We start from the raw sequence: 16,247 nt of genomic DNA, 5'->3' as shown, positions 1-16,247 counted from the left end.
TTTTGTCAAGAGGTTCTGATGATTTTTGAGTTGAAAAAGCTTTAGGGTCTACAAAGGTCTCGAAGTCACTGTCTTCAGTTTGAGTCGCAACGTCACTAAGTTGTCTCCGATAGACTGCTGAACTATGTGAGCTATTGTTCTCGAACTGAGGGGTGAAAATAGCTGTTTGTTCCCGATGAACTGAATTAACAACATTATTTTCTGTGACCTGAGTTTGATTTTTATAGTCTAAGGCTTTTTGCTCATTGTGTTTGTTAAATTGGTTTAGAACGTCGTTTGATTTAGTATTGGGCTTTAAATATTCGCGGTTTCCGAAGCATTGCCCGTGAGTTCGGCCGCCTGTGAGTTTAAATTATTTATTTTAATTGAATTGTTGGGATCTTGTTTGTTTCTTTGATTATATTGTCTCTTACGACATTCTTGAATTAAATGACCAGGTTTCTTGCAATAGTTACATGATTTTAAGGGAGTTGAAACATTATGGTTGCCAGAGTTTGGTTGTGGAGTTCGAATATGTCTGGATTGACCATGATTTTGATATCGAATAGTGCTAGGGTTTATATTAAAAAGTTTTTGTCTAGCACTGTTCATATTTCGAATTTTCTCTTCCTGTATAGCAAAATTTCCGGCGTCAGTTAGATTGTTGAAATCTCTGGTTCTAAGCATTACGCCTATGTCAGAGTTTAAGCCGTTAATAAAAACATTGAGAGCTGTTTCCTCAGCAGTAATTTTACGTCCTTCTAGGGTGTCATCGTTATATTCGATACACAGTTTTTCTATTATTTTACTTCGACAAAGATTCACGCGAAGAAAATAGTCAGTAACAGTTTCTTTTGATTGTTGAAACATGGATTGTAGTTCTAACATAAGATGTCCTAACGTTTTAGTTTGAGAAAACTTTTGTATTAGGAAGCATTTTAAGTCAGACCATGTTGAAAACTGTTTGGCATGAACGTCTGATGAACTTGGCCCTGTGATTTTATTTAACGCGTATATTAAAAGTACCATCTGTTGTTGAACAGAAGCTAAACTAAATGCGGAGTCGCATGATCTGATAAATCGATACACTTGGCTAGGAGATGATGTATTGAATTCTGGTATTAATTGTAAGAGTGTAGCAATCGTAATTTCTAGAGCCATGTTTTTGTTTTCTGCGCTAAACATTTGAATGGCTTGATTTAAGAAAATATATGATTTAAGAAATAATGAAAAAAAAAATTCTACCAAAAGTCGCGAATTTGATTTGAGTTATGATAATTTAAGATTTAAGATGATTAAAGATTTAAGATTTGATTTAAGATTTTGTTCAATATATATGATTTAGGACAAAGATTTAGGATTGTGTAACAGATTAAGGATTAAGGATGAATTCAGAGCATATAAAAACCACTTACCACAGTACAATAAAAATTAGATTCTGCATGTGGGCTCTCGTCTGTTCGGCGAATTTATTTCAAAAGCCTTCAGCTACCGTGCTTGATTCACGTCGTCTTGCGGTTGCTGGCTGCTGCTGGGCGATGTGTGTCCCGTAGTTGCTGCTGCTGCTGTTGCTTGGCGATGTGAGTCCCGTCGCGATGCGGTGATGCACGTTAAAACTTCGTCTTGGCGATATTTCTATGCGGAATCCTACCGACTGCGCCAAATTTGTTACGCGGTGAGCGGTTTTGTAGTTTTTAAAAAAAACTTTATTTTAATATACACTGAATTTATTTATCCTTTACAAAAATCTGATGTTACACGGACAGAGTTACGATGTTATGAGCTTGAAGATTGATGACGAACTTCTTAGTTTTAAGGAGAAAGAGAATTTATACATGAATAGTATTTACTAAACAATTAGTAAATGAGTCATTTAGACTATGAACCGTATTGGTAAACATATTTAGAATCCGTAAGGACACAATTAGTAAATGACGGAATTTTACCAATGTGAAAGGAATACAATATTAACTAATGTTCTAATTCCAAACGAATATCTGATGTAAAGTAAACAATATACATATGATTTAGTAACATGAGGAAATAAGTATGTTATATAGTAACAATGATTTAGAACTTAAGAACTAAGAGTTAGAGTACATTATGTGTTTATGAGAATTGATATATGACTTAGGTACTAGTGTGAGGGGCATAACATAACACGTACATCCAAAAGAGGAATTATTCGAGACGATTCCCTCATCTTCTTTTTATCATCGCACCTCCCGCCATCGGAGCAGAGTTCATCCATATTATCTGGAATCGTTGCGTTCATCGACAGTGCGTTTCCAAAGATCTTTTTTTGCCACGTACCATCTGACAATAGAATGAACTCCCCTCCATGGTGTTTTCCGAGCGCTATGACATGCCTTCTTCAAACGAGGCTTGCGGAGAGTACTTAATGGTAGGCAGTGACTTGGCTCTGCCCCTGGCATTGCTCTCGTCCACGAGCGACGGTGACCACTTTCCATCAGGTGCGCCGTATGCTCGTCTGACAAAAAAGGCAATAAAAAAATAAAAAAAACATCTTTCGTCTTCAAATCTCTCTTCGTGCGAGATTTCATCCAAATCCCTTCCGTCACTTTTGTTTGTACACAAAATTAATATATGTAGCTCCACAATTTAGTTCAAATCTCAATTACTCTTACAATACGTAAGTGGTCAATTTAAAAAAAAAAAACAAAGAAAAAAATAATAATGCGATGCACGTGCTGCTAGTAATAAATACCATATGAATTTGGCGGTGTTATGTTATGCCCCTCACACTAGTACCTAAGTCATATATCAATTCTCATAAACACATAATGTACTCTAACTCTTAGTTCTTAAGTTCTAAATCATTGTTGCTATATAACATACTTATTTCCTCATGTTACTAAATCATATGTATATTGTTTACTTTACATCAGATCTTCATTTGGAATTAGAACATTAGTTAATATTGTATTCCTTTCACATCGGTAAAATTCCGTCATTTACTAATTGTGTCCTTACGGATTCTAAATATGTTTACCAATACGGTTCATAGTCTAAATGACTCATTTACTAATTGTTTAGTAAATACTATTCATGTATAAATTCTCTTTCTCCTTGAAACTTAAGAGTTCGTCATCAATCTTCAAACTTATAACATCGTAACTCTGTCCGTGTAACATCAGATTTTTGTAAAGGATAAATAAATTCAGTGTATATTAAAATAAAGTTTTTTTTAAAACTACAAAACCGCTCACCGCGTAACAAATTTGGCGCAGTCGGTAGGATTCCGCATAGAAATATCGCCAAGTCGAAGTTTTAACGTGCATCACCGCATCGCGACGGAACTCACATCGCCAAGCAACAGCAGCAGCAGCAACTACGGGACACACATCGCCCAGCAGCAGCCAGCAACCGCAAAACGACGTGAATCAAGCACGGTAGCTGAAGGCTTTTGAAATAACTTCGCCGAACAGACGAGATCCCACATGCAGAATCTAATTTTTATTGTACTGTGGTAAGTGGTTTTTATATGCTCTGAATTCATCCTTAATCCTTAATCTGTTACACATTCCTAAATCTCTTTCCTAAATCATATATATTGAACAAAATCTTAAATCAAATCTTAAATCTTAAATTATCATAACTCAAATCAAATTCGCGACTTTTGGTAGAATTTTTTTTTTTTCATTATTTCTTAAATCATATATTTTCTTAAATCAAGCCATTCAAATGTTTAGCGCAGAAAACAAAAACATGGCTCTAGAAATTACGATTGCTACACTCTTACAATTAATACCAGAATTCAATACATCATCTCCTAGCCAAGTGTATCGATTTATCAGATCATGCGACTCCGCGTTTAGTTTAGCTTCTGTTCAACAACAGATGGTACTTTTAATATACGCGTTAAATAAAATCACAGGGCCAAGTTCATCAGACGTTCATGCCAAACAGTTTTCAACATGGTCTGACTTAAAATGCTTCCTAATACAAAAGTTTTCTCAAACTAAAACGTTAGGACATCTTATGTTAGAACTACAATCCATGTTCCAACAATCAAAAGAAACTGTTACTGAATATTTTCTTCGCGTGAATCTTTGTCGAAGTAAAATAATCGAAAAACTGTGTATCGAATATAACGATGACACCCTAGAAGGACGTAAAATTACTGCTGAGGAAACAGCTCTCAATGTTTTTATTAACGGCTTAAACTCTGACATAGGCGTAATGCTTAGAACCAGAGATTTCAACAATCTAACTGACGCCGGAAATTTTGCTATACAGGAAGAGAAAATTCGAAATATGAACAGTGCTAGACAAAAACTTTTTAATATAAACCCTAGCACTATTCGATATCAAAATTATGGTCAATCCAGACATATTCGAACTCCACAACCAAACTCTGGCAACCATAATGTTTCAACTCCCTTAAAATCATGTAACTATTGCAAGAAGCCTGGTCATTTAATTCAAGAATGTCGTAAGAGACAATATAATCAAAAGAATAAACATGATCACAACTCAATCAAAATTAATAATTTAAACTCGCAGGCGGCCGAACTCACGGGCAATGCTTCGGAAACCGCGAATATTTAAAGCCCAATATTAGATCTAACGACGTTCTAAATCAATCTAACAAACACAATAAGCAAAAAGCTTTAAACTATAAAAATCAAATTCAGGTCACAGAAAATAATGTTGTTAATTCAGTTCATCGGGAACAAACAGCTATTTTCACCCCTCAGTTCGAGAACAGTAACTCACATAGTTCAGCAGTCTATCGGAGACAACTTTGTGACGTTGCGACTCAAACTGAAGACAGTGACTTCGAGACCTTTGTAAACCCTAAAGCTTTTTCAACTCAAAAATCATCAGAACCTCTTGACAAAATCACAAAATCAAATTCTAAATCGAGTTCTAAACGAAACTCAAAATCAAATTCAAATTCTAAATCAAAATCTAAATCTAACTCTAACTCTAAATCAAAAACTAAATCGAATTCTAAATCAAATCCTAAATCTAACGAAATCGTTAATTTAAATTCTCATTCAAAATCGACTCCTAGCTCAAAGAGTCAAACTAGCATAGAAACTTACAAAATATCATCATTCAATGTACCACCAGAAAATCTACTTTATTGTAAGTTTCACATCGAAGGACAACCAGTAACCTTTCTTATCGACACAGGCGCTGCTATTTCTGTTATTAATAGAAACAAAATAGGTACAGCCCCTCTAGATGAATCGAACATCGTGTCTATTGTGGGAATATCTGGAACTAACTCTACCATTCGTAGTTTTGGTACAGCACAACTGTCCCTCGATAATCTATCAAAATTCAAATTTCACGTTGCTAACTTAAATATCAGTGTAGATGGTATTTTAGGTAACGATTTTATGAACAAATTCAATGCTACAATTTATGTTCAATCTAAGACCATGCGTCTTAAAGACAAAAGTTATAAATTAACAACTCTCGGTGATAAAGATGAGTTACCGTCCGATTGTAAACAAGTTCTAGGAAAGCGATCTGAAACTGTCATCGCTTGTTTTACAAAAGACATCTGTAATGGTAATGCGTTCGTCGAAAAACAATCCTTAGACAAAGAGTTGACCATACCGAATGCACTTATCTCAGTTTCCAATGGAAGATTCCTCATAACTTGTGTCAACTCAAGCGACCGTGATAAGACGATCACATCATTACCATTAGTAGAAACTAAATCGTTATCATTAATTAATAACTCAAATAATGCTAATTCACAAATAAACTTTACAAACTCATTAAATAATGGCGTCCACGATAAACGAGATAAAGTTCGTCAACTCGTGAGAACTGACCATCTAAATAACGAAGAACTAAAATCTCTAGACAAAATTATTTCAAAATTTCCAGATATCTTTTATTTAGAAGACGAGCCTCTGTCTTTTAGTAACAATACAAAACATTCAATTCCTACTACTTCTGATATTCCGATCAATACCAAAACGTATAGGTTTCCTTTCATTCATCAAAAAGAAGTAAAATCTCAAGTTGAAAAAATGCTAGACCAAAAAATTATTCAACCTAGTTCATCTCCATGGAGCAGCCCCATTTGGGTTGTCCCTAAAAAGTCTGACGCTTCTGGTAAACAGAAATGGCGTGTAGTTATAGACTACAGGAAATTAAACGAAATCACTATTGGAGATAGTTACCCTTTGCCAAACATCACCGATATCCTAGACAAGTTAGGTCATTCTATTTATTTTACTACCCTAGATTTAGCATCAGGTTTTCACCAAATTGAACTTGATGAAAAGGATATTCCTAAGACAGCATTCAGTACTCCTTATGGTCACTATGAATTTTTAAGAATGCCCTTTGGACTCAAAAATGCTCCAGCTACTTTCCAACGCGCTATGGATAGCGTTCTGTACGGATTGCAGGGAGAGCGTTGTTTTGTGTACTTAGATGATATAGTCGTTTTTGCTTCTAGTCTTCAGGAACATGAACAAAAACTAACTGAAGTCTTAGAACGACTCCGTAAATATGGTCTCAAAATTCAACCCGACAAGTGTGAATTTATGCGCAAAGAAGTTGCCTATCTAGGTCACATCATCACAAATCAAGGCGTGAAACCAAATCCAGAAAAGGTTTCAGCAGTTAAAAACTTTCCTATTCCTAAATCGTGTAAAGATATAAAATCATTCTTAGGTCTCGCAGGATACTATCGTAGATTTATACCTAACTTTAGCAAAATCACTAAACCTTTAACGAGCTTACTCAAGAAAGATGTTCCATTTATATGGAGTAAAGATCAACAGTCAGCATTCGATAAATGTAAAGAAATTTTAACCATGACTCCAATTCTTCAATATCCCGATTTCAACAAAGATTTCGTATTAACTACCGATGCATCGTTACATGCTATTGGTGCTATCCTCTCACAGGGAGATATTGGCAAAGATTTGCCAATCGCATATGCCTCACGTACTTTAAATAAAGCCGAGTCTAATTATTCAACTATAGAAAGAGAGTTGCTTGCCATAGTATGGGCAGTTAAACATTTCAGACCTTATCTCTTCGGAAGAAGATTCAAAATCGTTACGGACCACAAACCTCTGACGTGGTTATTTTCAATCAAAGATCCAGGCAGTCGTCTCGTAAGATGGCGTCTCAAGCTCGAAGAATACGAGTACGAAATAGTTTATAAAGCAGGAAAAATGAATACAAATGCGGACGCTCTGTCTCGTCCAGCTATTATGAACTCTAACGTTATAGACTTAAGTCAAGATGATCAAGACGATTATCTACAAATAAATTTTGAACATTACAAATCCTTAGATCGTAGCAATATAAATACTTCTTTTACAAAAACGTCTCCAGATCAATTGTTAGACGTTAAGCACAAAAATATATTTATTCCTATGTCATGTGAACCTACTTCACAAAATAATTTATTTCATGAAGCCATCAGTTTATGTTCACAAACTGAATCATTTTTAGAAAATCAAAACTCTCTATACGAAGTACATTTGTTAAATTCAAATCATAATCAAAATTTATTCTTTACATGCACTAGACCCAGACACTTCGATCCATGGGATTCTGAAAGTTATTTTAAATCTCTTCTCTCATGTCTCCAAAAACATGAAATTGATACATTGTACGTTCCAGATCTTAAAAATGATAATACATGTAAACTAGACATCAATGAACAACTTTATATATCTTCATACATCGCTGAATCATACAATTGTAAAATTATAATTTGTGAAAATAAAATATCTTATCCTAAGCCCGAAGAAATTCCTAATATTCTCAAAACCTATCACGATGAACCTCTATCAGGACATCGTGGAATCCTAGAAACAACTAGAAAAATTCGTGATGAATATTTCTGGAAAGGAATGACAAACGACATTAAAGAATACATAGAATCATGTGTCGTTTGCCAACGAAATAAAATTCAACGAAAATCCTTTAAAGCACCTATGGTCATAACCTCTCAATCTACTGAACCATTTGAACGTATTTCAATGGATTTAGTCTCATATTCAGAAATTAGTGATAATAATAATAAATATGTCATAACGTTGCAAGACGATCTCACAAGATTTGTTCAAGCATATCCTATTCCTGACAAAGAAGCAGTCACTATTGCTAAACAAATCTTACATTTCTGCCAACACTTCGGTGTTCCAAAGCGTTTTCATTCGGACCAAGGTACCGAATTTACCAATAACGTTCTTAAACAACTAACAAAATTTCTCGGATGTAATCACACATTCAATACAGCATATCATCCTCAAACAAATGGCGCTCTCGAACGATTCCATGCGACTCTTCGAGATCATATACGCATGTATTGCAATCGTCGTCATAAAAATTGGGATCAAATCATCCCTCTCGCTATTTTATGTCATAATACCTCAGTTAACTCTTCCACGGGTTACACTCCTCATGAACTTTTATTTGGTTTTAAGCCTCGTCCGTTCTATTCGCTAAAACCAATCTCTGATTACACAGCTTGCGATTATTTAAAAGACTTAAACGAACGTTTAAAGGTCTCTAGAGAAACTGCTTTACAAAATCTAGAAAAGATGAAAGAAAAAGCGAAAGAACGCTATGACAATCAAATTAAGAATTCTGTAGAATATAAAATAGGTTATAAAGTTATGCTAAAAGTTCCTAATCCTAACAATCTAGATCCTAAATGGGAAGGCCCATACGAAATAGTTCGTGTTGGCTTCAATGAAAATTTCCTAATTAAAAAGGGTGGAAAAACCCAATTAGTTCACTCAAATCGTCTTAGACCTTATCCTAATAACGATAATTCATCCTAAATTCTAATATTTCAAAATTCATTCATTTATGTTAAAATTATAGTCTACTATATTTCATATTCTATTTTTAAGTTAGAAATATTTCTTTACAGGATAGGCCAATTTACAGCCATCCAAAATACAAATTATTTTATACAATCCCTACCAAATCCTTATATTAGTTTTATTATTAGTTCGATTTTTAAAATGTTTATATACCTACACATTTACAAAATTTACAAATTTATTCAACATTCTATACAAAATCGTTATAATTCAAAAACGAACTTTCGAAATTAAACCTTTACTTAGGCAAAAATTCACGTGTTAAACGAGAATTGTTTGATGGCCTTAGCTCTGTTCTGAAATGGTTAATCGGTACACCTGATGCACAGGATGCTGAACATTATAATGAATGCATCAATTCTTTAGAAAAACGAGAATTAGATGTAATGAATCTAATGCAAAAACAATTACAAATTACATCTTCTACAATTAAAAACTTTAATGAATCTATATTCAAAATCACATACGACGAACAAATTATCAATGAAAATATTAATCGTCTAAACGAGTATATTAACACTACAAAGAATACTGTATTCGATATTAAAATAAGTGAAGAAATTTCCACAATTTCCCTGCAAATTCTAGAATTAGTAACTAACTTAGAAAACGATATAAACGATTGTCTAACTAGTATTCTTTTTGCTAAATCAAATACTGTTCACCCATCGATAATTTCTCTCAAGCGTCTCTACGAAGAGCTTCTATTGTCAAATCATGTTAGAACAAATAAACGCTTAGTCACATCCGTAACATTAGATAATATTCATACCTTATTAGATTCTTCTACCTTATCAGCTTATGTTTATTCAAATCGCCTCGTATACATCTTAGAATTTCCCTTAGTTCTAAACGATAATTTTAAATTATATCATATTTATTCAATCCCTATACAACATCCTAATTCCTCATATCACTCCACTATCCTACCAGAGCATATATTCTTAGCCACTAATCAAAATCAAGAAAAGTATATTTCTACAAGTTCGTTGGAAAACTGCAACAATTTCGCATCGAGACAACGGTTATGCAAAAATATGGTCGTCTATGAATCTACTTCAAGACCAATATGTGAACTTGAAGTCCTGCTAACAAAATCAAAATCAATTCCTAAATCATGCACTGTCACATCATTTCCTGCGGAAATAGCAACATTTCAACAGTTAAAAAGTAATAAATGGCTCTACGTATTAAGCACAGAAACTCAATGTGTAATTCAATGAAATGGTGAAGTGTCGAACCACAAACTCTATGGATCAGGAATCATAACGCTGCCAGCATCTTGCAAGCTCCATACTGGCTACAGCACGCTCACAGCATTTAAGTCATCAAATGAAAACATCACATATCCAATCGTCACACCGGATATAACAACTGACGATTGTTTCCAAGAATTAAAAAATGTTGAAATACCACATCTAATTCCAATTCCAATCAATGAGATCCCATTGGACTCATTACAACAAATCAAGCACCATATTGACAAATATTCAGAGGAAATTAAGAAAATCAAAACACAAAATTTCATGAAGAAACATGAATCAAGTTTTTCATGGATCTATTTCTCGATCGGAATCACAATGCTTACATACATCTTATACAAAGTCTTCAAGAATTTTCCATGTTCATTTGCGACCCGAAGAAGGTCAAATAGCGGATGTATCCAGATTTTCAATAATTGCTTTGATAATTCTTCAAGAAGAAGAAATACACAAATTTCAATTCCAATGACCAACATCGGTCATCCTACATCGTGCATCTCCGAAGACGAAGATGACATCGAAAATCCAGAAAATCCTAATTCTCAAAGTTCGAGCACCAACGCTCAACCTTTGTTTTAAGGGGGGAGGTGTTATGTTATGCCCCTCACACTAGTACCTAAGTCATATATCAATTCTCATAAACACATAATGTACTCTAACTCTTAGTTCTTAAGTTCTAAATCATTGTTGCTATATAACATACTTATTTCCTCATGTTACTAAATCATATGTATATTGTTTACTTTACATCAGATCTTCATTTGGAATTAGAACATTAGTTAATATTGTATTCCTTTCACATCGGTAAAATTCCGTCATTTACTAATTGTGTCCTTACGGATTCTAAATATGTTTACCAATACGGTTCATAGTCTAAATGACTCATTTACTAATTGTTTAGTAAATACTATTCATGTATAAATTCTCTTTCTCCTTGAAACTTAAGAGTTCGTCATCAATCTTCAAACTTATAACATCGTAACTCTGTCCGTGTAACATCAGATTTTTGTAAAGGATAAATAAATTCAGTGTATATTAAAATAAAGTTTTTTTTAAAACTACAAAACCGCTCACCGCGTAACAGCGGCATTGGTTTTTTCTTATGATTCCCATTTTTAAGGTATGGCCAACATGTGCGCTATTGTCCCAGTCGCAATAACGGACGACAGTTTTTGTGTATCCACTTAAACATTTTGTTTTTATTTGATTTTAATGACAAGGTCAAAGAGTCGGGTAAAATATTACGATTTTTAGTAAAAAGACAATTTTACATTTCACTACCTTTCCCTTTCTCAATTTGGGTATTTTTATGGTTTAGGCTTCGGCGGCTTTTTTATATTTTTTATAGCTAATTACATTAAGATTAAGGAGCAGTGTCAGGAACTCAGAGTCCGTTTTATAGTAATTTTTTTTTATTGCTTAGATCAGTGGACGAGCTCACAGTCCACCTGGTGTTACTGGAGTCCACAGAGGTCTACAATGTAAATGCCACCACCCACCTTGAGATGTAAGTTCTAAGGTCTCAGTATAATTACATCGGCTACCCCACCCTTCAAGCCGAAACGTATTACAGCTTCACGGCAAAAATACGCAGGGTGGTGGTACCTACCCGTGCGGACTCAAGGTCCTACCACTAGTAAAAAGTAGGTACTACGGCTATCTCATCCTTCAAGCCGAATTACTGCTTCAGGGTAGAAATAGGCAGGGCGGTGGTACCTACCCGTGCGGGCTATCATAAAAGAATAAATAATTAATTTTAGATCCGTGACGCTGGTTCGCTACACGAACCAGCCTATACGAGTATGAACATTCATAGGAAATCTCTTTTGTCACGATCGGAAAGTTTGCGCATTTGTCAAACAATTCAAAATTGGCAGTTCCTTTTGTATATAACTCACGATTCAAGATATTATGAACGTTTTATTTTAATTTTATCATATACGAGTCCCTTCGCGATTGTTTTTAATTTTATCAAACCAAAATAGTCTTATTTTTAAAATATTGAACAGTGATTCAACAAGAAAAAGCATTTGGATAAAAAGGTATGCTATTATATTTCATATTTCAACCAAGTATTGTTTTATATTTAATTTCAACGACATTTTTTATCATATTTCTTATTCCATATCATGTAACACATTACTGCTTCACGGCAGAAATAGGCGGGGTGGTGGAACCTACCCGTGCGGACTCACAAGACGTCCTACCACCAGTAAGTAATTAGCTCGCTCCCCATATCATTGACTCCATAATTTTGTAAACCATTTCTTATATAGCTTATTTCCATTCGGGTAGATAACATTGTGACATGCAACAATAAATCCTTAGGGTTTCCTTACGCTAGCGACCTCGCGTCCGTTCGTAGAATTTTCTATGTTAATGTTCTGGATTATACATTACTTTGTGCAACATCGTATAACTACTTGTCGATTAAGCGCTCACTGGTTCACGATAAGGAGACTAATAGCAGTAATTCATGTTTAACGAGTCAGTGGTTTAGGTTGGCGCAGAAATGGTATTTTTTTTAATTAAATAAACTATTTACTGGTGGTAGGACCTCTTGTGAGTCCGCACGGGTAGGTATCACCACCCCGCCTATTTTCTGCCGTGAAGCAGTAATGCGTTTCGGTTTGAAGGGTGGGGCAGCCGTTGTAACTACACTGAGACCTTAGAACTTATATCTCAAGGTGGGTGGCGCATTTACGTTTTAGATGTCTATGGGCTCCAGTAATCACTCAATACCAGGTGGGCTGAGCTCGTCGACCCATCTAAGCAATAAAAAAAATAATTAAAAAATCTTGGTTTTCAGCACTTTTGCCATTCGGTCTACGCAAAAATATAGTTTTTGCCATAATGCATTTTTTTTTTTATTTTTTTTTTTTATTATTTTTTTTTTTTTTTGTCAGGAGGAAATCGCCGGACTTCCGCCCTCCACTGGGGATGGAGGGCGGGGCATGTCAGAGTCGAACTGACTAAAACCTCCTGTCGCTCAACAACCAACGTCCAAATCTCGCATGAGACAGAACTCATGAAGAGGCAGAGGGGGGAAAGTGAAGCGTTTAGTGCGGAGCACATCTCTCCCATCACCCTCCCCCTCGGGACGCCGGACCGGCGGTCATCGGCGCCGCGACCACCAGCCCTCTCGGTCGGCAGGCTATCCGAAGCCCGCCTAGATGGCGCCGGTTAGAGTGAGCTATCCTACGGAATACCCCGCTGGACCAGAACCAGCGTGAGTCGAGGATAGCCGGCCTTCCATCACCCGGATGCTCTTGCGTAAAACGCGTGCAGAGCAGCATGCACGTCGTCTTCTTAGGCCCCCCTCGCCGGTCCCCAGACCGACATGTAAGGGGGACCCGAAACACTTAGAGGGCCAGGGCTTGGGCGAGATCCGCCTCCCTGGCCCCCGCTCGACGGCGGCGGGATTGTGCATCTCTCACGCGCCCCGTCGTCTCCTTCTGCGAGATCGCCTTCCACGACTCGTCGTCGCCGAGCATCGATGCCACAACACTCTGCAACGACAACTCGTTTCCTGTTTTTGCGACGAGGACACGGCGCCACCCCTCCAATGCGGGGCAGGCAACGAGAGTGTGCTCCGCCGTGTCCAAGTCGCAACCACAATGGTGGCACTCTGCCGTCGGCTCGGCTCCGATCCGGTGCAGGAACTCACCGAAGCAACCATGCCCAGTGAGCACCTGCGTGAGCCGGAAAGTGAGGCGTCCTCTGTCACGATTCACCCAATCCACAAGGAGCGGGCGAATCGCCTCAACGGTCCTACGACCGGCAGAAGGATCAGCCAGCCGTTTGGACCATGACTCCAGCACGGACCGCCGAGATTGGGCCCTCCGCGCTCTGACCACACTGGGGCTGGGATGCGCCACGCCCCGGGCACGAAGGTCAGCCCGCCACTGATAGTCAGCAGCGAGCGCCTCCGCTTTCAGAATCCAAGGCGGCGTCCCAGCCAGTACACACGCCGCCTCAAAGGAGATGGTGCGATAACAACGGATGACCCTGACCGCGATGGTGCGTTGCGGCCGTTGCAGCAGCTTCGCCACCCCCGCGGCCAGGGACTGGCCCCACACAGATGCCCCGTAATGGGCCATTGATCGCACCACCCCCGTATAGAGACGGCGCGTCACCTAGTCAGGTCCCCCGACGTTGGGCAGAAGCCTGCTTAACGCGCCGGCCACCCCCAACAAACGAGGGACCAGGTTCTGAAAGTGAGCACGGAAGGTGCCATAATGCATAGCATAACTTTTTTATCGTTTATCAGAATAAATTTCTAACGGGAATTCTCATGAATTTTTTGCTTTATACCTGACTAGCAGTCCGCTCCGGCTCCGTTCGGGTCAACAAAAATTTCAATGATATTTGACGTTGTTTTATTTTTTTAAATAAAAGAATACTTACTGCGGCATAAGTAATGGTTAGACATATGCTGTCGGAACACTTTTTGTAAATAATAATGTGCTCTACGAAGTCGTAGTACATTTATTCCCAGAAGCCACGACACTCAGTGTAATAACCAGAGGCTCTAACGCACCTCCGATTCAATTCCATCGAAAGTTCGATTCGCGGTCCTTAAAATGAATTTATAAAATAATATTGACGATAAGTTTTTTGTTGGGTAAACGTTTTGCAATTACTCGGTAAGTGCTAGTCGCACACGATACGTTTCGCGGAAGGCTACATCAGCGGCGTTTGAACAATCTTTGTTTGTCTCAACGCGTTACCTAGAAGCGATAGTGACATTGTAGTCAGCTGAAAACCGTTAACGGACGAAAACGTTACGTATCGACGAGCGTCACTTGCGACCATTCTAAAATTTGCGATTCGGTTTCGTATTCCAAGTTTAGTAGTGGTTCGTAAAATTGTTCAGTTGAAAAGGTGTTAAGCGTCGTTCGCTGTCAAGGTTGAATTAGGACAGCAATAGAATTGTGTTAGTACAGCGTTGTATTAAATTACGAATTTCCTATGTGATTTAATTCTCATGGCTTTTGCTGGGTTAGGCTTAGGCTATTGTTTTTGTATGCGCGCGACCGTTTGGTTAGTTTGAATTAAAAATTTAACCGACTTCAACAAACAGAGGAGTGCACTGAGGAATTGTTCGAGATGATACCGGTATCTCGTTTTTACCATCGCACCGGCCGACACCGGAGTAGAGTTCACCCACACTACCTGGAGTCACTGCGGTCTTCCACAGTGCGTGTCCAGAGGTCTTTTTTGCCACGTACCATCCGGCTATGGAATGAGCTCCCCTCCACGGTGTTTCCCGAGCGCTATGACACGTCCTTCTTCAAACGAGGCTTGTGGAGAGTATTAAGCGGTAGGCAGCGGCTGGCGACGGTAGCCACTCACCATCAGGTGGGCCGTGCGCTCGTCTGCCTACAAGTCTGCCTACGAGTTTTAGCGAGACTAACGAACAACAATTCATTTTTATATATACAGATTGCTTAGACGAGCTCACAGTTCACCTGGTTGTTAAGTGGTTACTGGAGCCCATATACATCTACAAACGGAAATGCGCCACCCACCTTGACATATAAGTTCTAAGGTCTCAAGTATAGTTACAACGGCTGCCCCACCCTTCAAACCGAAACGCATTACTGTTTCATGGCAGAAATAGGCAGGGTGGTGGTACCTACACGTGCGGACTCAAGAGGTCCTACCACCAGTAATTACGCAACATATAATTTTTGCGGGTTTTATTACACGATGTTATTCCTTTATCGTGTCATGTCATTCGTGAAACATTCATTAGGTACGTATTTCATTAGAAAATTGGAACTTACCTGCGGGATTCGAACACGCATCGCTCAATACGAATGCACCAGGCGTTTTATATTTAGGCCACGACGATTTTAAATTATCAGTGTAGTCGAGGTCCGTTAACTATGAAATATTTATGATAACTCACAAACTAGGTACTGATCAGATCTGGGTAAATTGAAACCATATGATATTTACTGGAACCACATGAGAAGTACCAGCTTCATTCCTTACAATACAGTCTAATTGCGAACATCCTGATTTTTTTAAGTCGGTTAAAAGCGAGAATAATATATACTAATATATAAATCTACAATGGTTTTTACGGATGTTCCGTTATAACTACTGAACCATGTATCCGATTGACTTGAAACTTGGTATCCGTGTAGAAAAT

The 16,247-nt window shown here is 37.6% G+C and overlaps 2 protein-coding genes and 1 pseudogene across 2 annotated transcripts; 2 read left to right on the top strand and 1 right to left on the bottom strand.

The window, feature by feature from the left end:
- On the bottom strand, nt 1-1,164 carry LOC149503320 (uncharacterized). Its single transcript, XM_089737967.1, has one exon. It carries the CDS (start codon nt 1,162-1,164, stop codon nt 295-297), a length of 870 nt encoding a protein of 289 aa, XP_089594093.1. The 3' UTR covers nt 1-294.
- A 2,520-nt stretch (nt 1,165-3,684) lies between these two features.
- Nucleotides 3,685-5,972, top strand: LOC149503319 (uncharacterized). The gene has a single exon (XM_089737979.1). The coding sequence runs from the start codon at nt 3,685-3,687 to the stop codon at nt 4,549-4,551; it is 867 nt and encodes a 288-aa protein (XP_089594105.1). The 3' UTR covers nt 4,552-5,972.
- Nucleotides 5,973-9,122: 3,150 nt separating this feature from the next.
- Nucleotides 9,123-11,132, top strand: LOC149503318 (uncharacterized; annotated as a pseudogene).
- Nucleotides 11,133-16,247: the final 5,115 nt, after the last annotated feature.

Source organism: Bombyx mandarina, chromosome 03 (genome assembly GCF_030267445.1).
Source record: "Bombyx mandarina strain Sakado chromosome 03, ASM3026744v2".
Classification (NCBI taxonomy): Eukaryota; Metazoa; Arthropoda; class Insecta; order Lepidoptera; family Bombycidae; genus Bombyx; species Bombyx mandarina.
Note: the sequence above shows the minus strand (reverse complement) of the source record. Positions and strands in the feature narration are given on the sequence as shown.

What these genes read in the sequence shown, in the direction of transcription:
- LOC149503320 (XM_089737967.1), bottom strand. Translation starts at nt 1,164, where the DNA reads ATGTTTAGCGCAGAAAACAAAAACATGGCTCTAGAAATTACGATTGCT.
- LOC149503319 (XM_089737979.1), top strand. Translation starts at nt 3,685, where the DNA reads ATGTTTAGCGCAGAAAACAAAAACATGGCTCTAGAAATTACGATTGCT.